Source organism: Quercus lobata, chromosome 12 (genome assembly GCF_001633185.2).
Source record: "Quercus lobata isolate SW786 chromosome 12, ValleyOak3.0 Primary Assembly, whole genome shotgun sequence".
Taxonomy (NCBI): Eukaryota; Viridiplantae; Streptophyta; class Magnoliopsida; order Fagales; family Fagaceae; genus Quercus; species Quercus lobata.
Genome location: NC_044915.1, coordinates 32,439,534 through 32,465,078, shown reverse-complemented (window position 1 = coordinate 32,465,078; position 25,545 = coordinate 32,439,534). Strand labels below are relative to the sequence as shown.

General features: G+C 31.6%; 2 protein-coding genes across 3 annotated transcripts; both read right to left on the bottom strand.

Annotated features, from left to right (window-relative positions):
• Positions 1-421: 421 nt before the first annotated feature.
• Positions 422-4,995, bottom strand: LOC115972002. 2 transcript variants are annotated; one of them, XM_031092138.1, is made up of 8 exons: positions 4,695-4,995; positions 3,722-3,760; positions 3,283-3,496; positions 2,127-2,271; positions 1,849-1,976; positions 1,017-1,079; positions 863-931; positions 422-779 (listed from the first exon to the last, which is right to left on the bottom strand). In XM_031092138.1, the coding sequence occupies exons 3-8, from the start codon at positions 3,472-3,474 to the stop codon at positions 687-689; spliced, it is 690 nt and encodes a 229-aa protein (XP_030947998.1). In that variant the 5' UTR covers positions 3,475-3,496; positions 3,722-3,760; positions 4,695-4,995; the 3' UTR covers positions 422-686. The 2 variants fall into 2 exon arrangements, with proteins under 2 accessions (XP_030947998.1, XP_030947997.1); XM_031092137.1 differs by having other exon boundaries at positions 3,283-3,760.
• Positions 4,996-21,277: 16,282 nt separating this feature from the next.
• Positions 21,278-25,362, bottom strand: LOC115971630 (serine/arginine-rich splicing factor SR45a-like). The gene is made up of 7 exons (XM_031091630.1): positions 25,222-25,362; positions 24,652-24,674; positions 24,457-24,549; positions 24,198-24,309; positions 23,183-23,332; positions 22,384-22,450; positions 21,278-21,681 (listed from the first exon to the last, which is right to left on the bottom strand). Exons 2-7 carry the CDS (start codon positions 24,672-24,674, stop codon positions 21,494-21,496), a joined length of 633 nt encoding a protein of 210 aa, XP_030947490.1. The 5' UTR covers positions 25,222-25,362; the 3' UTR covers positions 21,278-21,493.
• Between the last annotated feature and the right edge of the window lie 183 nt (positions 25,363-25,545).

Genomic DNA, 25,545 nt, shown 5'->3' with positions numbered 1-25,545 from the left:
TACAAACAACTCATCGGACTAACCCACAAAAAATAATTAGTGAGGCTAGTTGTTATAGATTATAGAACCCTAGAAATATGAAAATATCACCTTTGCTTTACACTTGTCAATTCAATTTTCCGAGTATGCTTTTAGTTTTAGGCATAGAGTAGACATGAAATAAACCTAACTTTTACCATAGACAATAACTAGGACTTACTAACATGCTGTTAAACCTATCATCTAGTTGGGTTATTGTCAAATACAGTCTCTTCTAGGTTAAACGTTCAACCACCTGCTCCGATAATCCAATTGGCTAGAGCAGCGACTGTGTACACCGGCAATTACATCAACTATAACTAGAAAATAGCATGTTTCCAATCCAATCATGCACAAACAACTAAGAAATTAAAATTCAGAAAGAATTGACAATACTAAACCATGGTTATAACTCTATGCCCTGCATCAATACCATCTAAACTTCATGTCAATTACTTGCTTGTCAAATACTATATCTAATAATGAGACATCTACTGGGAAATATAGGATATGATAATACCAGGAATTTGGGCCCTATATTACACATGGTTAGAATCCGTGAGAGATTGAATATGGTTTAGCAAACCACCATTCTCCCATATCAGTCTACTAATTAGATCTGATCTAAAGGTTAGAGTTAATATGTATATTATACAAGCACCAGACATTCAGAACTCTCGTTTTATAATTTTATCAGCTGATTTCAGTCTCTTGGCAGCATGAACAAATCGAGTGATCACTTGTGCCTCGTCCACTTCTAGCTGCATCAGAAAAAGGATGTTAGATAAATGCAAGTCTACATGTGTTCATGTGTCAAATATTTTTGAGAGAGAGCGAGAGAGACCTGCAACCCAAAATGGCGCTGCACAGCATTAAGCATTTGTTCCCTTGATGGATTAGAATTGCTGCTCAACTACAGTATTAAATTTTGAATTTAGTAAAAACTATCAAATTTGGCAGAAAATGAATTAGAAAGACCAGAAGTAAGAAAGACTTACAAGGTGGTAGTGTCTGCAATATCTCCACAATGAATCTGTTCCTAATTTTGCCAAGTTCACCCTCTGACAATTCACACAAACAGTTAGGAAACATGAGTATCTAACAAATATCTTATTTGTACATAATCTGCTGACTCATGAATATGAGTGCACATGTTCAGCATGTCACTTACTGATAAAAGTTAGAAAACACACCTGAACAAATTGTCATATCAAACCATGTAAATTTTTATGTATTTTTTATTTTTTTTTTGATAGGTAAGAACAAGTTTTATTAAAGGACTACTTTATGCCAAAAAAATAAAGCAGTCAAAGATTTCCAAAAAATAAATATAAACAAAAACTATATACAAGAAAGAAGCGAATCTACAAACATCGGGAGAGATTCCCTAGATGTGAGTCCCCAAATCCGAGTCCAATCAAACAAGGTGCCAACAACGGAGGCTAGCAGCTAATTATCTGGACTCTCCACATCCTCAAAAGATTTTTTTTATTTTTTATTTTTTTAAAATTTTATGAATAACCTTATAACCATATATTTTGTTCTGCTGCCTAATGACGATCAAATAATAGGAACTAATCCTGCATCTATCACTAATGATGAATTCAAGAAGATTAAACAATCACATACTCAAAATAGTCTAAATGTGAACAGCATTAAAAAAAATCATTTTATTTTGTTTTTCCTGTCTATAAAAGTTTACCACTATCTTCATTAATCATAAAACATTGTACAATCATCCATCAGTGTTTCAGATTTGAGGCTCAGATGCCAGGTGCACGCAAACAAGGAATTAAACTTGCATGAATTTTAAGTGTCCAAAATTCTTACAGGCTGAGGTGTGTGAATGGATTGAACTTCTCTGTAAATGCCACGATTTGTCGACTTCACTGATGTGGATGGAACCCATGGCCTTGTCCGAATTCTTTGTTTGCTCATCTTTTGAAAATCTATAGTAGCTGCTCAAGGAAAAAACAAAGACGTTACAAGGGAGATTTTAAAGAATCCCAAGTTTAACATGATATGCAGAAATTTATTTTCCTTCTTTACTAATAAGAAAGATATGCTGACACAATAGCTGAGCATCATCTAGACATGGTGTAACTTACAGAAATCATTATCCTTTTCACCTATGTCAGATCCACTGCTAGAGTTATCATAATCACGATCATCATCTTCTTCATGCCCAGTTGGATGTTCCAGCACACTCAATGCATTCCTTTGCAGCTTAACTTCAACCCCGTTTTTCAGAACCTTGCATGTTAAAGCATTGCCAGTTAAAACTATGCGACCTAAAAATTACTTTTGTGGCAGAATACAGGTGTAGAAAGTAGAAACTAGAAAGGCCCAACATAGTCATAAGACAGTAAGTATTAAGTACTAACTAATAACAACAAAACCATAAATCCATTCCAATCATGAAGACCCACCAAATTTGAGATTATATATACTGAAACACTAAGATTTAAAAAAAAAAAAATTACATAAATCTAGAAAAATCTATATAAATCAACAAACTAAACTTTCCTCTTTTCTTAATTATGAATAGTTGAAAAAACACACACATTAGCAGATAATAAAATACAATTATACAAAAGAAAGAGAAAACAAATCTAGAATACAATCATAAACAAATACTATAAAACACTTTTACATGCATAACACACCAAACATGCTTTGTTACAATACCCAAAATTTAATAATTGGCACATCCCAAATACTAAAACAAAAAAAACCCACGTAACTTACTTTGGTACACATGGTGGAGGCGGACTAGAAATTTCAGAAAAAAAACCTTTTCTACGCTTTGCGGCCACTGAAAGACAACTTTTTTTCATAAAAATTCTTATATCCCTAGATTTATAACCTAGAAAACCCCATAAATTTCGTTCAGCATGTAATGCCGTAACCTCATAAGGAAATAAAACAACCGATCACATTAAACAACACTATTAAAAACACTTTTTTTTTAATAAATACTATATTAAAAAGGCATTCTATACGTGTCAACTAGCTCTCACATCAAAAGGACAAACTACACAACACAAGTCAAATAAAATAAAATACTTAAAACCTAAGAAGAAACCACACATCAAAATTCTCATCCATAATGTGTGATATTCTTGAGCATGATTAATCATTAGCAATAAACAAAGTACTCCAATACAGAGATAATAACAAAGCCAAAAAAAAAAGATTCATATGAAGAATGACTATCACAAAGGAATATAAAAGCAAAAGGAGAGGAAAGGAATAAAGAAATACCAGCCAATGCCAACCTCCGAGGCCAACAGCCTTCTTGACCACGCCTTGCAAGCCCACCAACACAGACTTTGTTCTATTATTTCCAGTAACAATCACTTTGGTGTGCCTGGGGAGCACAGAAAGTTCCTCATCCCCACTTTCTTCACGAAAAGGCGAAAGAACCCGAGAAGAACAAAGCTCTGGCTCAAGCATTTTGACTTAACTATACCAATCCCTTCCAAAAAAATTTCAATCAAAAAGTAAAAACTAAGCAAACCCAATTCAACAAAAACAGAAGCATCCACTACCCAATACCCAAAACCCTCTAAGTCTTGCAAAAATCAACCATAACTCCTATTGCTAAACAAAAAAAGCCCATTTTTTTCATATGGGTTTTGCTTCTAGTACTCAAATCCAACCAGTAAAATTAATAGCCATATCAAAAGCAATAATTTCCAACCCCATCTGACTCAATACTATCCAGCTCCAATTGCAAATCCTGATTAAGAAACAAAATAAACAGCAGGTCATAAGAAATTCCGACAGATGTTAATTCTAACTCTTTATCCCTGTATATATGTGTGAGAGAGAGAAAAAGACCCATTGTCAATAAAGGAATAAATGCGTGTGAGCCACAGAGAAGGTATCCAATACAAACTTCACGGACTAAAATTGATCACAATGAATGAACCCACTGTTCATTCAGAATAAGTTGCTTCTCATTATTACTATTATTATATTTTATTGTAGTCTTTTTTTTAGGTTCAGAGAGTGACAACAACACTAGACCTAAAAAAAAAAAATTCAAAATCAGATATCAAATTCAAAACTTTTTAATCAAAATCCTCCTTTATAACAACAATAAACCCCAATTTGCCTCATTGAAATTTTCTTTAGTTTTCAATCAATCAAGAGTTTGAATTCTATGAGTAATAAAATTATTAAAAACTAATAAAACCAAAGTAACCCTTAAGACATTGTTTGGCTCCTGAGAAAGTGAAGGAAAAAGAAAGAGATTGCAGGTTTTGAAATTCAAATAACTAAGCTTAATGCTTCACACTGGACCCCCCACAAAAAATTTTGAAAAAAAAATATATATATATATCTCATTTTGATTGCTTTAATAGTTTCCCTCCACTTTCTAGGAATCCAAAAAGATAACCAAGGACAAGAAATCTTACATAAATAGTACTATCTTTTTTATATAAAAATCAGCAATTACTCTCATAAAATAAATAAAAATGGAGCATTTTTGTTTTACAATAAAACCCATATAATTAATATAAGACATTTAGATTGGAAAAAAAAAATTGAAATCAGGAGTGATAACTAAAAAAAAAAAACAAAATAAAACAGTGAATTACAATAGAGGCAGAGCACAAACATGAGCAATATATATATATATATATATATAGATATAGAGTGTAATATACCTGTATTGTGTGAATTACTGAACAGGCTGAAATGCAATTTAAAAGTGATTAGAGCTGTGTTGTGTGGCTTGAAATGGGGATTTGGGAGTTGGAATTTTAAAGGGTCTCTCTCTGTTTGGTGATATTTTGAGGGGGGCTTCTTCTTGTTGTGCTTTTGAATGTGGTAGAGTGAAGTGAGACGAATGAGCAAATAAAATGCACAGCTTTTTCTTTTTTTTTGATAAGAAAATGCACAGCTTTTGAGAGAGAGAGAGAGAGAGAAATAATGTAAAGGAAAGATTGAAATTTCTTTGAGAGAGAAAGAGAAAGAGAGAGAGAGAGTGAGAGAGAGAGAGAATAGAAGAAGCAGCACATTAAATGCTTACCAACTGCCATGGAAACGACCTGCCAATGGGCCGTACGGTCACTACTTTTTAACCGGTTTCGTCGGTCATACCCCGTTTCCCAAGCTCACTACACTACACTACTGACTACACTAGCTCGCTCGCTTTGCTCATACTCTCTCTATCTCTTTGGAGTTTGGAGTTTTTTTTTTTTTTTTTTACTATTATATTGTATATATATAAATATAATACTCTACCAAAAAAAATATAAATATAATAATAATATTTGAATGGGAAATTGCACGTTGTTGTAAACTTGTAAAATGTGTTTATTGTACTCATTGTTCAATGTAATTAAAAAAATAATAATTGTCTAATATCACATAAGACTTTTATTAATGCGTGTTATCAATTTATCATACACTTATTAAAGGAATTTAAAAAATGGTAAAGTACTATTTTGGTACCTAAATTTTACTAAAAGTTTATTTTTCATTTTTAAATTTAAGAAGTTCATTTTTTGTCCTTAAACTATTAAAAAGTTCATATTTCATTCCTAAATTATTAACAATATTTTATTTATGTCCTCAAACTTGTTTTTCATCTTTAAATTTAAGAAGTTCATTTTTTATCCTTAAACTATTAAAAAATTCATATTTCATTCCTAAATTATTAACAATATTTTATTTATGTCCTCAAACTTTACTAAAAGTTTGTTTTTTATCCATAAACTATTGAAAAAAGTTCATTTTTTCATCCCTATTGTTGTCTCTAAACCTTTGAAAAAACTTTTACAAAATTTAGAGATGAAAAAAATAACTTTTTAAAGTTTAGGGAATAAAAAAAAAACTTTTATTAAAGTTTAGGGAACAAAATAATATTTTACCCCTTTAAAAAAGTATTTATCTATACTGAAAAATAACCAAAATTGATAATAAAAAATATAAAATAAACTAAAAGTGACTCCGGTTTTATAATAAATTATTTGATTGAAATTCTACATTAACGTGTGTATAAAAAAAAATTTAAAAACTATTAACAAAAACCCATCAAATACCTGCTTTCTTTCTTCTTCTATTTTTGAGAAGATGCTTAATTGAAAATACTTTTAAAACCATACTTTAGTTTTACATATTTAAATTTATACTGATTTTTCTATGACACGATTATTACTATCAAGTATCAGGTAAGACAAGTATTTGATGTTAACTTTTTTGTTAAATTATTTTATTGGTTAATAACTTGAGTTTGGCATCAGCCTTAAACTTGTTTTTAGTTTTTATGTACAGTTTTTTAAAATATCACTTTTTCTTGCAATTTTTCACTTAATTTTTATTTTTTCAAAATACAAGTATACTTTAGCACACTTTTAGCAAAAAGTTTTTTGCAAAAAATTAGATAAGCTGTTCTCAAACAAATACTTAATATACATTTTTTAAGTTTATTTTTTTATATGGTAAATTACAAATTGCACCCCTAAAGTTTTGGAGTTTTTAGATTTTATATCCTAAAATTTCAAATTTTGGATATTACCCTTGAAATTTGGGGTATTTAGATTTTACACCCTGAAATTTCAAACTGTAGATTTTACCCCTCAAAGTTAAGGAGTGTTTGAATTTTACACCCAAAAATTCTGAAATTGTAGGGTGTAAAATCCAAATACTCTCACATTTTAGGGAGTAAAATCCAATCACCACTAAGATATAGAGGGTAAAATCCAAATTTTAAAACGTAGGGTGTAAAATCCAAATACTCTCACATTTTAGGGAGTAAAATCCAATCACCACTAAGATATAGAGGGTAAAATCCAAATTTTAAAACGTTATGGTGTAAAATCCAAACATCCCCATAGGTCAGGGAGTAAAATCCAAAATTTAAAATTTGAGGATGATTGAATTTTACACCCTCAAATTTTAGGAGGTGTAATTTGTAATTTATCCTTTTTATATATAACTATATTTTTGTCAAATTTTCAAAACAAAAAGCTAATCACAAGATGACATGTAAGCTAAACCCACAATTTAAGAACAAATACAGCCAAATAGCAACTATAAAAAAAGAATTTGTATTCCATGATATTTTATAATCTATTAAATTAAATTATGATTAGTGTAAATACCACATTTACACATGAATCAACAGTTTCCATAACTTTGATTGTTTTGGGGTTTGGGCTGGCTGGATGGGTCAGCTTGATCGGCTACAGCTGAGTAAGTTGGAAGCGTATTCGGCTGCTTGTCGTTTTTGGGGAGCGGCTAATGATGCGCGGATCCTGTGGGACCCGTTATCACAGCTAAATTGATTTTGTAGTACCACTCTCCATACTGCTACAATTGAATTGAATTTGATGTCTGGATTGTTATTTAATTTTTACTGCTATTGTCTTTCTTCTTTGTTCCTTTGTTTTTGTTTTTTTTTTTAACTAAAAGAAGTAAGAAAAAGACATGTCAGGGGAGCTTCTTCACTGATATCTTTCTTTATCTATTTTATTTTACTGCTTTCTCTATCATTGCCTTTTAATTATGATTAAAGTTATTAAACTGACATAACTTTTAATGTAAAAACTTATAAAAATTAAAAATTAAAAAATCGACATCTCACCCAAATTATTGGGATCATACTTCTCTTTTACTAGACTTCATCACTAATACTAAAACTGGACTATACATGGAATAAATGGGAAAAAGGTTTTTTTCCAAATTCAAACTCCTTTTGTATTTTTTTATTAGATGTGAATTTTGAAAATTTATCCTTCACCTCTTCTTTGGGCACGTATTTAACTTAATATCTTAATCAATATATATTAGCCTATTAATCACCACAATTAAAAAAATAATAATAATTTTTCTCATTTTCAACGTGGGATTAAACATGTAGGGACTGGGTTCGAGCACTTCTTCTGTTGGATGAGTGGTCTCAAGCCTAACTAACCTAATACAATAAATTTGTAGATAATGGGTTTAAGAACTAGGTCTTAGTCTGGATTACAACAACTAAACACGGTTATGTATGGATTGAATAACAAGAATATGGACTAAAGCATGAAACTTTGTCATCGGGCGCTTCGTCCGAGGAATTTAGTGTTCTTCTTCTTCCTTCAGTATTAAGTTACAGAGGTTTCCTAAATCATGCAAATTGCTACTGTCTTCTCCTTTTCCTTTTTTCTTTCGCCTCTCTCTCTCCATCGTCCTTCCCTGAGTCTTTTTAGCCGCTTCTAGGGATGGGTAAATTAAAAAAGTTGGTTGAGACCGAAGAGGCGATGGAAAAATTCATCGCCGATTATAAGATACCCCCTGTAGGGACTGGGTTCTAGCACTTCTTCTGTTGGATGAGTGGTCTCAAGCCCAACTAACTCAATACAATAAATTTGTAGATAATGGGTTTAAGAACTATATCTGAGGGACGCTGGAACCCCTACTACTCAACGCATACTAGAAAAAGTTCCTCGGATTGTGCCGAGGACAAACCTTCTTTGATAAACTCAGTTCATCTTTGTTGGGCTGTTATGAACACCATATCAACTGTTACTCATGCACCAAGGCCTAACTCTTCGACCCACTCTCTACAAATTTATTGTACCAGACTCACAGGTCCAAGATCTCATACATCTTGGGTTTGGACTGCAAAACATGAACCTACAAAACATTTTTACTAACTTCTCATCTTCCATATTAACTCTCATATCTTTCCATTTATGTTGTAATATAAATTCATTTTAATTAATTAATATTAAAATGCTCCAACACTTTGTCTGAATAAATGGAAGTCAAGACTGCTCTAATGTGAACGAAATATTTGATATAGTAGTAAACAACAAATGGAGACCTATTTGATAAGAGGGTTTAGAAATTGGTTATCAAAATGATATGAAAACTATGGTTCAAAAAGTATTGTAAAAACATATGTTTAAAGTACTCATAATGCAAAAAATGTATTTGGTACCATGTTTCTAATAACGTATTTTCAAAAGTAAGAAAAAGCAATTAAATGTTTGGTATGAAAATGTGTTTTTAAGAAGAAAAAAAGTTCATTTTATGTGTTGTCAACATCATCTGGGTCCCTGATTTTCAAAATGATTACAATAATGTTATTCAAAATTGTTACTTGAAAACTGAAATTTCCTATTTAAGTGTTCTCAAAATACAATGTTTAAACACTTAAATTGAGAATTGTGATTCAAATACTCTTCACTAAAATCTCCTATCAAACATGTATATTTTTGTTGGGCCCCATAGCTTTCAATATTTAAATATTGAAAATTGTTGTTTGAACTCTCCGATCAAACATTTGAAAATGGTGTTTCATCCTCTCCTCCATTGTGTTTTGTCTCCTTTGGTTGGAGATGGTGCTTCATCCTTTTTTCTTTTTTATTTTTGGTTATGTTTCTTCATAACACCCCTAGTTATCCAACATAAAAAATATATATATAGATATATATATAAAATAAAGAAAGAAAGAAAGAAAGAAGAGAAGTGTAAAACAATACTAAGGGGTTGATAAAGTAGATTCCCATGTCTCAAGTGATTGTGAACCAAGTTGTTTATGACCAACTCAAGCTTGACTCGAGAAAAAACTCGTTTATATTTGTTTGTTTAGCAAATATGCAAACAAGCAAAGCTCAAACTCAAACATAATAATGTGGTCATAAACAAGCTCATAAACACTAGACTCAATTTAATTATATACAATATTATATTTTTATATGTATACTTGTCTAAAATTATACTTATACAAATTTGAAATTATTTGTATACATATATAAATAGGTTCATATGATATTAAATTATGAATTTTATTTTACTGATAATACAAACACTTCATTTGTAATAGAAATAAATAGATTTATGAAGGTATAAGAAAAATTAGTCATAGTTTTACTATATATTAGAAAATAATGAGTTAATAAAGTAATTCGTAAACAAGCTCTAGCTTGAACATGTAATATTTTTTGATGACGAGCTTCTCGTGTTTAAAATAAAATAAAATAAATAAACATGAATTTTGAATAATTAGCTTAGTTTGACTTGTTTATAGCCCGTCAAAACTCCTAACCAACATTTTAAAGTCATCCCTAAAGAATTTCTCTCTCTAATGTAAGAGGGATTTGTAGTGTATTTGGTTTTAGGCCTTTCATGTACTAACTCCAATGTGCATTTCTTGGTAAATGATTGCATGGATTTGTTTTAAGCAGGATTCCCAAATTACAGGTAAGCAATGCTTTAAGGAAGCCAACAAGTGTGCTGATAGCCTGATAAACGAGTTAGAAGATGGATTAAATCTCAGCAAGATTTACTACCGCACACCCTTGGTGTGATGGTCATTCTACAAGTATAAATGCTTATAGAGTCTGGGGGGGCAAGGGTTGGGGTTCAAGTCTCTAGAAGGGAGTTTCGCACACATATACACTTAAATTAGGTTAGGGTAGAATTTATATCTTGTATATATATATATATATAAAATAAAAAAATAAAAATAACTCAGCAAGATTCTGTTCTCTTTAATTCTCCTCCTTTTGATGTTTTACTTCTTTTCAACTTTAATATTATGGGCACGTACCATGATAACATTTTGGTACACCTTAAATAATCATTGACTGAAACCCACAAAGAGAATGATTTTGATCCAACAAAAACAAAGAGATGTAGATCAGCAGCCATATTGAGATGGCTGAAAAGGAGATAAAAGAATGAAGCAGAAAGCATACCAAGTTATTATGAATTAGTTTATCAAAAAAGTTATTATGAATTATTTTGAAGACTTCACAACTACGGAGGGATCCCACTAACAATGAGGAAGTTAGTGCTTACTGAGAATATCAAGAGGAAAGTCACACTATGACTCAAGATTTTAGAGACAAGGAGATTAAACAGGTTCACCCCGCAATGGTCTTATGGCTGGGTGGTATGACTGTTATCAAACTTACCGGCATATGGGTGGTACAAATTATTAATTTTGTGATTTTTTTTTTTTTTTGTTCAGAGAAAAAAGTACTTTCTCCTTATATATTTGGGATGGTTCACAATTCTTCTCTTTATTTTTTAAACCAACCAATTTTCCGTTATATGTTTAGGAAATTAGCAAATACCCCTAGTTTGTTACTTTTACAATTAAATTTAACAGAATTACAATGATTATAAATACCATCCTCAACTTTTTTACTTATTTCCTTGTAGCATATGACTAAAAATTTCTTGAAAAGATTTAGTTCGATTTAAGTTTTAACTTAGAATATAGCAAATTTGAATTTTTTGCTCATTTCCTAAATATAGGGGAAAATTTTAAAATTTTTTTGTTATTCATAAAAATGAAAAAAAATTAATTGATTTAAAATATATAGGGAAATTATAAACCAGCCTAATCATAAAGAGGAAAACCGAAAAGTACATTTCTCCCTTAATTTAATGATTATTAAAAAAATTATGCAAACAAAAAGTATTTCTAAATAAATAAAAAAAGAAAAAGAAAAAGAAAAAATGGATTAAAGTAACATTATAAAGGGGGCGCAATTATTTATTATTATTGTTGCACGACATTTATTTACAATCAATTATTGATTCTACAGTTGGAGATGATTCATGATTGTCCCTTTCAACTCACTAAAGCCATGTAACGTAACGTGACTAACGTCAATTGTAACAAATTATCCGTTTTGTCCCGACAGCACTATCTTAAACTCTCCGGTACTTCCGTTTAGCGTTTTTGCTTGTTTGGCAAAGTCGATAAAGGAAAAAGTATGTTTATCAAGATTTTAGCCATTCCCTTTACATTTTTATTAAAATAGTTTGTTTTCCCGTGATATCGCAGGTTAAGCGGGCTCAAAAGCATCTCTGATAACTTTTTTTTTTTTTTTTTTTGTTATTATTTTGTTTTGTTTAGAAATTAAACAGTTTTTTATTGGAGAAAGTTTCTCTGCAAACTGAGTTGCAGGAACTCTCTCCATATCGTGAGGTGTCAAAAGGAGAAAATGACACCTGGCCTTTAATAAAAAAAATATAACGGGAGAGTGCTAAATGTTTGGGTTAATGGAGTTCACTTGAATTTGAATTTTAGTGAGTGGACCAGGTGTCATTTTCTCCTTTTGACACCTCACGGTTTGGAGAGAGAGTTCTCTGCAACTCAGTTTGCAACTCAGAAGAAACTTTCTCCTTTTTTATTTTTATTTTTTTATGGGTTTAGTTTTTACTTTACCTACTTAGTACCCATTTGGATACAGCAGCTAGCGTTTACGTTTTGGTTTTTTTCTTTTTTGAAAAGAGTGTTTCACGTGATTATACACTATTAATGGGTCTCATGCATGTTTCATGAGACCCACAAGTATTTTATTTTAAAAAAATTAAAACTGGGTCCCAGTACTATTTACACATTTAAAAATTATTTTACTACAGTATTTTTAGTTTTTAGTAAAATAAGCGATATCCAAACACACCCTTAATGTGCGTTTGGCTCTAGCTTAAAAAGTTAACTTATTTTACTATTCAACTTATTTTTATTACTATTCATGGTTTCACAATTTGGGAACAACTTATTTAGCTGAAATTGAAATTTTTTTGCTGAAAGTACTGTAAATAAAGATAAAAGTTAGTTGAAATAATATAGTATGACCCATGAAAATACCAAAAAGTGCAGTGAAACTCATAAATAGTAGCAAAAATAAGTTAGATAATAAAATAATCTGACTTTAAAATTTGTTCCCAAACACAACCTTACTTTTTTAAATACACTTTCTGATTCTCTATTATTTCTTTATTGTTAAATTAACTTTTTTTTTAAAAAAAAAATTTGTATTGTTTAGAAAATAAACAGCTATTTTTTGTTTTTGTTTTTTTAAATATTTTATGGGGTTACTTTTAGTTTTTACTTTATCTACTCTATTTACTTTTTTAAATACAGTTTCTAATTCTCTATCATTTCTTTATTGTTAAATTATCGACACTCTCCCTCACGTGTGGGCCGAAACTATACCTTTTAATAGGTGAGACCCAACACGTGGAATTTTAAATGAGAGGTAGAGTGGAAAAGGCAAGAATCGAACTCAGGATCGCATACTCTGATATCATATTAAATTACCAATTGTCTCAAAAGTTTAAATTATTGAAATATGGTAAATTTAACTATTTAACCACACAATTCTAACATTTATCTTATTTTAATATTATTTTTTTAATCTTCATTTGTTCATTTATAAGTACATTTTTTTAATTTCCTAACAGGAAAATTTTCAAGCATCTTTTTTGTTAGTGGTTTAATTTTAATGTTCACACATGCATGATTTTTTTGTTCGCATTTACCAAATTTATTTTAGTCTTGTGCAAACCCTTTAAAAATTATATGTTTTTATCAAATCTATGTAATTTGGAATGAATCTATTATTTTTATTCATTAACCTATAATTAATTTTCCTTAAAAAATACTTATCATTAATTTTTAATAAAATAAAAAACTTCATTCAAAGGCCACACCAGTGCACCACACGTTTTAACTTCAGTGTTACATTCTCGATCATTCATTTTCTACTTACACCACATGTTTTAAAATAAAAATTTATCATTTACTTCCTGAACCATTCATTTGTTAAATTCTCATAAGAGAGAGAGAGAGAGAGAGAGAGAGAGATCCTTCCCTTTCTTCTTGAGTGGTTGCATCATCTTCTGCCAAGGCTCTATGCTCTTATACTGATATTACAAATTTGCCATACCCACCAAAATAATTTTAGAGCGTTGACTTGTTGAGATTTTGTGCATGCAGCTCGGATTGGACTAGATCAGCTTCTTTGTCTTTTATTTATTTATTTAATGATTTGATTAGTTTTAAGATTGTGTTTTTGTGTTTTTATTTTGATTGTGCTTGAGTTTAGAGATGTTTGAAATAAAAAGGATTTGGACTTAGTTGTGTTTGCAGTCGTTGTGAAGGTTGGGTAAATTTGAGATAGAAAGGATTTGGACTTAGTTGTGTCTGTAGCCGTTGTGAAGGTTGAGTAAAAGTTGAATAATGTAATCGGCTGTGTTGAATTTTTTATTCCAGTTAATTATTTTGCTAATGAACAGTAGGTCTTCAAATCAATAGAGTTACTGTTCATTGAAAAAAAAAATTTGTCGTTTAGAGAGTCTATTGGAGTAACATTTTGTGGGTTTACTATAAAGTTTGTTGAAGATGCTCTAAAGACCTCTTTTTTTTTTTTTTCTTTTTCTTTTTTTTGTTTGTTTGTGCTGAATAGCTCTAACTAGCCATGTTGCCATTTTTCCATCTAAGTTGGAGGGTAAATGATACTTTTTCATTTTGCCCATTTTTTTTTCTTTCAAAGGTCTGGTTAATGACATAAATATTGTGCGTGATATAAGTTTGTATGAATTTTAGTTTGTTAAAATGACATAAAATTTGGCAAATAGATTGTGTAGGGTCTTGTTTTGTAACAATCCCAAATTGGTATTGGGTTCAAACGTTAAAGGCCCAAGTAATAAATTTGTAAAGAGTGAGCTAAAAGGCTAGGCCTTGGTGAACGGACAACCGTTAGTCATGGTGTTCAGAATTATCGCACAGAGGTGAGCTGTGATTATCCAAGAAGACATTCTCCTCAGCATGGCCTGGGTGGCTCCGGTTCTTGGCCTTGGTCCCAGTCCCCTTTCTGGACTACTTCCTCCTCCTTTTATACTAGCTTTTCCCCTTTCTCGAATGTCCACGTGTAGGTTCAGTTTTATAGGGCTGATACTTGTCCCATCAGCCCATACCCAAAGTGGTTGGGGGCGGTTGTAAAAACTGAAAAACATGGCTTTATCAGGCGCAGAGTACTTAATTGCAGTAATGACAGCCTTTCCCTTGTTCTTTGTCGCCACACTGTTCAGGGGTCCTTTTCCCATTAATGCGGCCAGGACGTTTGTTGGCGCCTTTAATGCGAAGGTGACAGCTTTTCCTTGAACTGCTTCTACACTGTACCCCCGTGCGCGTCCTGCTGTACTCGCCCTTTCTTCTGGGAGTGCTTTGAGGGCTACCTTTGATGGCGTGCTGTTCCTTCCTTCTAGGTTTTGGGATGCCGAGGACATGATCGTCCTCGGCTATATCTCTAAGCCATTTGGACTTTCATTGTATGTCCTCGGCAACGTCTCTCTTCGACACGGGCCTTGGGCCCTAATGTAAAGTGGACCGGGATCACAAATTCTCTGACCCCACAGATTGAATTTGGCAAATAGAAATTCTATAGACACAAAAAATTTGATATTTATTGATATGACAGATTGTTATTTGTTAATAGTAAATAAAAAAGTAATATCAATAATAGATCTCATTAAAAATCCATAAAAATTTACCAACTCAAATTGGTGTGAAAAAATAGTCTTTTTTTTTTTTTTGGTGTGTGTGTTGCAGCTTAATTATGTGAATGCTCAAGACATAGATGGTGTTCTCGTTATCCCCCAAATTAGCACTTCCTAGATTTATTTCTAATCAAGTTTCCCATCATTGCAACCAAACAGAAGCTTTTATTTACAACATTTGGGCACAGAGCAGGAGGGCATGGTTGTCATTTACAACTATCGAGCTCCAAGAGACAGCTACCATATTAGCCAAGCCGGTGACTTGCTAATGACCGGTTACTTAAAAAAGAGAAAGGGAGGGTGACGTACACGTGTCAGGGACACAGCTGTCGGATCTTATCCGAGCAAGAGTGTTGTTGTTGTTGTTGTACAAATAAACAAATGAAAAATTAAAAAAAAAAAAAGAAACTGTTTGTTTCGCAGCATATATGGAAGAAAGAAGAAGCAAAGCAAAGAAAAGGAAATTGCGTAAATTTGAAATTTGATTTGAAATCCGGCCCATGCAGCTGGAGCGCACTTCTTAAAATCACAATTTTTAGGGATTTCAAAGGGACTGGGCCCCCACATGGCTCCTATTCGTTGTTTTTTTTTTTTTTTTTAATTTTTGGGGTGACTTTCTACTTTCCTTTCTCCCTGTTTTTTGGCTTTTTGATGGAGCTTCTTCCATATAATAGTATACAGTTTTGTCCCATGGTAAAAGCTTTGCCCTATTTATTTTATTTATTTATTTTTATTTTTTTTGGATATAGTATACAGTTTTATTTGTTTGTTTTTATTTATGTATTACGGGGTCTGTTTGAGTTCTCTTATTTTACATTACCGACAATTGGATTTTGCACAAGTTTTGCATTTATGGATAACATTTATACTTAGGGGCGGTGTCATACTTTAGATTCGATTTTGTGATCTAATGATCTTTTAAAAGTCAATAAAGCCACATGATAATTGTGCTGCATTGACCTTTAGTTTTTTTTTTTTTTTTTTTTTAAGAGTGGCGTTCGCTTTTGACTTTATCATCAGACTAAGACATTAATTAATTTTTTGGTATAGGCGATTGAATCCCAAATACTATCTTATACAACTATGAAAGATTTTACCAGTTGAGTTAACTGAAACCCATCATTGACCTATAATTTTGTGACAACATTTAAATAAATTAGGCATAGATTTTGTTCTTATATTATGAAATCACCATGATTAAAAGGGACCAAGGACTGAAATCTTATCCATCGTACTCTGTAGTTTGTACATAAATTACTGTAACACAGATATAACATGACAATAAGAGGATGGCTTATGATAAATATAATTAGCTTGAGTTGGGCTTGAAAAAAAGGGTACTTAGATCATAAATGGAAATGTAAACTCATTTTTATCAATAGGTCAAACTTGAATATGTTTTAAATCCATGGGTTTGTAGGCAATTTTATTATGAAATGTAATACTAAAATAATAAATAATGTGTAATTGAGTATTTAGGTGTTGAAAAAAAAAAAAATCAAAGAATTATGGATACCTACGTCTATACATATATTAACTAGCAAAACTTAGAGAAAATCCAATTAGATTCTATAATTGAATTCAAATTTGCACCATATGTCCTAAGTTATTTATTTTTAGAGAGAGTTTTATTTCTTAATTTTTGAGTCAATTGTGGGACCATATCATAAATATCCATCCAAGTGAGTTATTGCGTACAAAAATTAAAGAGTTTAGAATTAATGAACATAAAAAAAAAAAAAATTAAAAAATTGGCAATTTACATTTTTTACCTAATAATATTCTTACAAAACTTTTTAAAGAGTTAAAAAGAAGAAGAATGAATGACTATCAATAATATTTAAATTATATGTAAGAATTTTATTATGCATCTTAATGTATATTTTTAAAACTTATCCATGCATATACATGGGGTTACAGGCTAGTTAATAATAAAAAAAGTGAATGATTCATACACACACATGTATACACAAAATTCAATGAATAATTAATAAATAAACTGTGTTTGTTTCAATATAAACTATTTTCAAGAAAATAATTTATTTTAAGATGTTTGATTATATATTTGGAATATAATAGTTTTGAGTATTCTGTAATTTCTAATAGTTTGTTTACTAGATTTGTTGTTATTATTATTATTATTATTTTTAAAAAGTTGAGACAAAAAGTTAAAAGCTAGAAAATTTTAGCAAACAAACTGACAGTATGGTTGGTAGGGAAAATGAGTTATGCTAATGGCACATAAAATGACACGACTTGTGCTACAACTCGCCATGTGGTGAGTTGTGAGTGATAGAGGGGTGATGGTGAGTTCAAATGGAGACACCCTTCTACCACTCACAACTCGCCATGTAGGCGAGTTGTAGCACAAGTTGTGCCATTTTATGTGGCACCAGCATAACTCAAGGAAAGTTCCTCAAAAAAAAAAAAAAAGCATAACTCAAGGAAAATACTATAAAATATAACGTCCAACCACTACAATTATAATCTAAGTCTATCATTACACAACACACATATGGAGAGAGAGAGAGAGAGAGAGAGAGAGAGCTCATGAATGAAGTTTTACAAATTAGGGACTGTTTGGTATAGTAGTTTAAGCAACACTTTTCAATTTTTAAACAACATTACACATATTTTCATACACTTTTTCACCCACATGTATTTATAAAAAATACAAACAACGAACTAGAACAATATTACCAAACAACTAAGTATGTTATAAAATTGGGTATGTTCTTAAAGTTTTATGGCTATTTTATGTCAAAACAAATGCCCCCTAGGCTTAAAATTGTGATTGAGATGAACTATTCTTGAATTAGCTATATCAAGCCAAGTAATAGCTAGCAAACAAAATTAGGCTCGAAAGGGCTGGTTCTTTACATGAAACGAACTTGCCTAAAGATCATACCCCTATTATTTCAAAGCAGTAGTGTTGCTCATGAAAGAAGAGAGGGAAACAAAAAGTGGTCAGCAGTGGCTTGGCATGTCCATGAGGATGTGGAAAATCTAGCTGTTTTGCTAGAGGGGACACGGAGTCACGGACACTTGTTCTGATTGAAAGGTAGGTGCAGTACTACGATTTAATAGATATGTTTTATTTAGGCCTGTTTGATACTGTGTTTAAATTTGAAATATATATGGATAAAAATGTGTGAAAATATATATAATATTGTTCAAAACCTAAAAATATATGTTTGAACATATGTACCAAACAGACCCTTATAAGTACTAGCTACTATTTTATTTGAAACTTATTGTTGTGATAAAAAAAAAAAGTCATTTTATTAAAAGGGTCAGGTTGAGAGCACACATTTATCATCAATTTTAAAATTTTTTTTATGAAAAATTGAAAAAATTATCAAAAAAATTAATTATTTTTTATAGAAAATTATTGAATACTTTGAGAGTGTTATAAATGCGCACTCTTCTCCTCACATGAATTGTTAGTTTCACAATAAATTTAATTAGTAAGACCCGCAGTTATATGAAAATAAAAAATACATATTTATGGTACTCCGAACCCAATAATTACCTTTTTTTTTTTTTTTATTTCCCCACAAAAAATTTCTTAAAATAGTTACTTAACATATACCAAAAGAGCATATTTTAGTTAGTAAAACTCTTATTAGAATTATCATTGTTATCAAGATGAATTTAAGTTATAAACATTGATTTGAATATTCTTCTTCCTCGAAAATATGGACAGAAGTGTCGCACTTGCCAGGAATTTACCTTGGCTTCCGGAAGGAACCGACGGGTTAACATCAGAAAAGCCTTTTCGTCTTGTCTGGGGGCACAAACCCATAGGAGTCTAAAAATATACCCTCCCATCCTATATAATATTTATTTGAGAGTTTATTTTCATAACAATCGGCACAACAAATTTCATTTTAGATTATTATCGATATTTGTTTTATGGTACATTAATCATAATTTATTTAAAAAAATTATGAATTTTTTTTTTTTAGCTTAACTTAGTATCCGTTTGGATATTTGTAATTTTTGATAATTTATTTGCATTACATTTATAAAAAATATAATTTTTATAACTTTTATGTTATATTTATGACAAAAAGCTAAAAACTAACACAAAAAGCAAAAAAGTAAAAAGCTTTTTGCATTTTTTCAAACACTCTTATTTTATATATATATATATATATATATATATTTATATAACAACACACTCTTATTGTTATTTTCGATTGTTGTTTATAAAAAAATAAGTTGCACAAAATATATTCACGGGTCATTCGGAAAGAAAGGTAACCACAATATTTCTAAATATATTTACTTAAAAAAAAAAAATTCAAAATATTCATACATTAAGAATTAGAGCATTCTCATTAAGAATGCTAAATATTTTAGCATTTAACATTTCAAAATCCTACTTTATCAATTTTAACATATCACTTTACAATCCACCAAATATCAAAACTTCTATTATTTTACCACTTCATTTAAATATTCTTTTTTTATTCTTTCTTTTTATATTTTCAAATAACTACCATTAAACAAATATTTTTTTTTACAATAAAAGCATTCTCATTAAGAATGCTAAATGATATAAATGCTAAATTTTAACATCAAATTTGTAAAAAGTACCAAAAAGCAAGTTACAACAAACATGCTAAAGTTAAAAAAAATACAATCTGAGCTACAGTGAGCTTTCAAAGATGAAAGCTCACTGTAGGTCCAATCTTAAAAAAAATATTATTATTTTAATGCTTGTGGTGAAAAAGGTGGTTTGTGTAGTTGTTTTTATTATTATTTTAATGAGTAGTTTATATTATTTTAAAGGAAATTGTAAAAAATAAAACTTTTGATATTGGGTGTATTGTAAAATAAGTTGTTAAAATTGATAAAATAACTTTTTAAGATACTAAATACTAAATTTTTTGAGATAATTGATGAGAATGCTCTTACAGTGGGCTGCTATTTAGCAGTAAATAGCAGCCCACTATAGATAAATTGTAAAATAAATAAGATTTGAGCAGCCCACTGTCGCTAAATTGTAAAATAAATAAGATTTGAGAGTATTGATGAAGTATGCTTTTTAGTATTTATAGCATTTTGTATGTTAAATTTTAGTAGTTATAGCATTTGCCTTTCTTGATAAGAATGCTCTACTCATCATATAAGGAAACCTGACCTCTGAATGCGCATGCGTCCTTGATCAACTCATCAACCTAAAGTTATTTTTCAAGGACAACTGCTATTTTTTGATGAATAATAAGGACATACTGGTATTGGTGTACTGTATAACAATGAACACGTTCAAATTTCAAACCATTGAATCAGTTGAAATATTACTTTAATTTTTACTGGGTGTGTCCCCAGAGAGAGACGAAGAGAGCCAATAGAAAAAACACAGAAAGTTTAGTTGCCTTATAATTCGATACAGAAACAGTGTGCTGTGCTACCGTCCAATTGAGTCAGAGACTAACAGGTCCCCCCCCAATACACTTGATTTTTTAGTTGATCCAATGGAAAAGGAAGCAAATCCCAGGTAGATGTTCTAACTTCCAAAGTACTAGTACTTCAAATGCTCCAAAGGAGAAACTAATATTCGGATGAAAATCGGGTACACAGTCTAGGGACTTATACTACAGAGGCTGCTTCTAAGTTGTCATCAAAGTTCCTTTAACAATTAGTAAGTCCTGAATTTGTTTAAAACTAAGGGCGCGTGAGATCAGTGAGTCCGCATCATAAACCCCTTTTTTTTTTTCAGTCAAAAAAAGAGTATAATACTACTAGTATCTTCATAATTATTGACACGACTTATTGCGTGTTGAGTATAATTAAAGTTGCGTTTCCCTAAAAAAGAAAAAAGGCAGTGCCAATAGTGGACCCGCTCCAATCACATTGTTTCGCTAGTGTTGCTCTTTAACAATAATGACTTTTTCTTGGCCCTATTACTGGTAAAGCGTATAGGATCATGTGTGTTTACCTATAATTTCAGTCACAAATTGGGGAAGAATCTATTACAATCAGCGATTAAAATGGAACAAGCAAATGATAGAAAGTATGATAGAACCACTTGTAAGGTACAACATGATACAAAGCATCCAGGAAGTTTAATTGAAAAGACAGTTTACAGTCCCACACTTAACAAGAAAAGCGAACACTGGGTTAATGACTGAGCAAATGCAGGGGATTGGTTTGATTTGCTCTACCTGGCGTAGCCACTACCACCAGCTGACAAGGAGCGCTCTCTACGCCTCCTATGTGAATCATAATCATCTGTCCTCCTACCATATGGAGAGCGTGATCTTCCTCGCCGATCCCTTGAATAAGGATCCCTGTCTTGCCATCGGCGAGGTGAGTAGCTTCGAGAACGCCTACGACCCTGTCCTGCACCTTTTGGCCCCAATAAATACAAATAAACATAGATACAGGATTAGTCCAGGAATTACACTTAGCATCACTGGAAAATAGAGAATATAAAAAATATTAAAATCTAATTAGCTTGATATGTGGGCCTAGTTAGTACTTCCATGCCAACTAAAAAGCAAAGAGCATGGTAGGGGAAGATGTGCATAATCAAACGACCGGGAGGACAAATGTCATTGCTGTGAAACTCAATCTTAAGACTTGATCAGGATAAAGTAAATAACTCAATGCTGAGGATCTGGGTCATTTTTGAATAGTTCATTCCCTCCAAAAACCAACTGATTTGGGTGGGGCTGGACCATGATAAGATACCCTAGGTGACCGACAGCTTCAGAAATTCATTTGATTGCTAGACCTAATGATAAAAAACCAATGTAATCAGAAATGTCCAAGTGTGCAATGGTGCATGCTCTGCTTTCTAACATAGGCCTCCATATGGTCCACCAAAATTGGAGATGTTTCAGCCTGGGGAGCAAAGCACAATAAGCTGACAAATCATACAGAAAGGCCAGCTACATTTTGTAGGTCAAGTATGATAGTTAAAGATCTGATTAGCCAAGTTTTCCTCAGTATATACAGTGTGCAGTGTGCAAGCTCAGTTTACAAAAAATTTGAGTGCAAAATAGCAAGCATCCTCCAGACAAATGCAAGAGTTATTCCAGAATGTACCTCGCCTATTATCTCTCAATCCATGATACCTTCCTGGAGTTGGTGTCCTGCCACGCTTCCGTTTTGCCTGCATTTGTACACAATAGCGAAATACCATCATGGTAGATAAACAAGTCAACAGTTAAAATGAGAAGAGTTATAGACCATAGTGCTTTCTAACACTGCAGTTTAAAATTGTTTGAAATTTCAAGAAGACAAATGGGAATTTCCCTTTAAAACAACAATGATAACCTGCGCAAACACATGGTAACTGCAATGTACATTCTCATACTCATTTTTAAGAGTTCTGCTATCCTTGCCATTATGGGACAACTTAGCTACATACAGAAGGCTGAGATTTTTTTTTTATCACCTTTATAAGCAAGATGGGACATCCACCTCCAAAGGATCAATCAATATAAGACTAACAATTTGGTGCACTCTGATTTGTTCATCATGTCTCTAGGGTATCTCAAGATTTATTGGAAAAAAAAGAAAAGAAAAAAAGAAGATAAAAAAGCAACCAGGTCAGATACTGTTACTAACAAAGAACAGGAATGAAGGGCATGCAACCCTCTGCAAAATAGTCGAATTTGATTCGATGAGTTTTGAATGTCGATGCAGAACTCATGTCGTGAAGGGGTAGGTTCAACTGTTAAGAGCTTAGATTGTGAATTCGATGGAGCTACACAGACCAGACCTGCTGCCACAACTTATCAGGCAACATTTCCGAAGAAAAGAAACTCACAAAAGAAAATTATATGTAAATAATTTAGTCTCACTAAACAGTAGTGATTGATCCTTCAGAGCAAGCAGATACCTTTTCCACTGTGATCAAACGACCTTCAAGCACTGAACGATTCAAATACTTGATACAGCGCTCTGCATCTTCCATAGTTTCCATAGTGACAAAACCAAAGCCACGGGATTCTCTGGTACGAGGATCTGTAACCAGATGGCACTCCAAAACCTGAGATCAAGATTGAAATGTAAACTTTTTTTAACTGTTCTCTAATAATGTAATTTAAAAGATAGTTGATATCTTCTTGAATTTGGAGTTATTCATTGATATACTCAAGGTGTTTCTTGTCCATAACTTATATTTGTTATTTTTCCAAACAAAGTAGTTTGATAAAAGGCAAATGAAGAAACATATAAAATTTAGTGATATAAAATGGCATCACTAACAGCTTAATTCCAAATCAGAATAGAAATGCTAGGTCTCTTTCTTTAGGAACAATAAGTTGATCCATTGATATGGAACATGATGACTGACTAGCTCCAGCAGTTGTCATGTGCATCTTCATAACATGGTGATAACCTCTTCATCTCGATCTTCTCTTCTTTTTCTTTTTCTATCCACATACATAACATATCAACTAATCAATATCCATACTCTTATGTGTTTAGAAAATCTTGTTATGAGGGCTCCTCTTAGGCTTATGACAACTTTAAAGTTCTTTTTTTTTTATAAGTGCTTTAAAGTTCTTATGAGCAACAAAATTGCATTTGGCAAAACAAGGTTATTCGAAATAACAGAAGGGTCTTGTTATTCTAAAAGCCCAGCACCTTGCATTGATTTCAAAATTTAAGCCTTTGAATGCGCTTTTACCTGTTCATTGAGGATTCACATATCTCAAGTTTAACAAAACGGTAGAGTCAAAACCCCCAAAATGTAGCCTCAAAAATCAAGTTGGATATAGGACACTTTTAATTGAGAATTTTGGCTCATTGTAAGTGTTTTTTTTGTAAGTTATTATTAATCAACCATGTCATATAGGGGCAAGTTATCCTATAAAAAAAAAAAAAAAAAAATTACATAAACAGAACCTTACCTTTCCTTCTTTGTTAAAGTACTTCTCAAGATCACTGCTAGTAACCCTTGTGGACAATCCCGTTACATATAAGTTATTTCCGGGATTGGATGCATCTACAGAATCTTGACTCCTGGGAGCAAAAACACTAAACTTATCATATGAACATAATATGTTTGATAAAGCAAGCATCGTATGTTATACAACATTCGTGTAAAGATGCGTCTATTTGAATGCACTCCTAAAGCTCGAACTAGATAAATTCATAACAACTGAATACCTGGACCGACTTCTCCTAGACCTTGACAATGATCGTGACCTTGACCGACGGCGTCTCCCAGGAGGCGAAACAGAGTCACGTGGCGATACAGACCTAATGGGTGCAAACAACAAAAGAGTTATATATATATATAACTCGTATATAGAACCAAAATGTACTTAAAATGGGAGGGAAAATCATTGGAAAGAAACTAACCTTCCTTCTCTTGTGTATGACATCTACAACAAGTTCATGAAAATAACCCATATCAGAAAACCCTTCCATGTCACTGAATTTATATCAATAATTATAAGTTTGCACATGGGTGTCTATGCTAAGTCTACACACAATATGTATGTGCAGCTATGAATATACATACACATACATATAAATATACATGCATGTGTGTCTATGTATGTAAAATCTACAATTGTTCTTCAGCTGCAACAACAACTTTCAGTTTATTTTATAGAAAAAAAAGTTTCAGATATCAACACAAACTGAGTCATATGGAGGAACTATCAGATTCCATATTATGCAAAATTTACAGCTCTCTCTCTCTCTAAATCTAAATGGCACAGCATAGGTTTCACAAAATTATTGAAATAAAAAAAGAATAAGAGACAAATAGTCCTAAAAAGTTAACATAAAAATTAACCTAATTTTTGCTTTTGAAATTTAAACAAACTCATGTAATAGAAGAAAAACCGAATCAAAGTGGAAGCCCTAGGGTGAAGAAGAAAGAGAATAATGAAAATCGAAGAGGGAATAAATAAAAAAGCAGACCTTGGTAGGCGAATCGCTGAGTGAACTCGGAAGCCCTAATATTAACACAGCCACGGGGTCCAAAATCAGAAAGAGAGAGAGTGAGAGAGACGGAAAGCGTGTCTGTCTAAGTAGAAAGAAAGAGAATGAGAGAATCACTGAGCGCTTTTTTTTTTTCCTTTCTAAAATTGTTTATTTATGACGTATAGGGAAATTTTGGATATTTGGTCGGCATTTGGCAAAAATAATTTGTATAAAAACTGGATATCGAGTTTTTTTATTTTATTTTTATTTTTTTAAATGGGTAGAAAAAAATAAGGTATGTGGGAACACTTCCCGTATTAA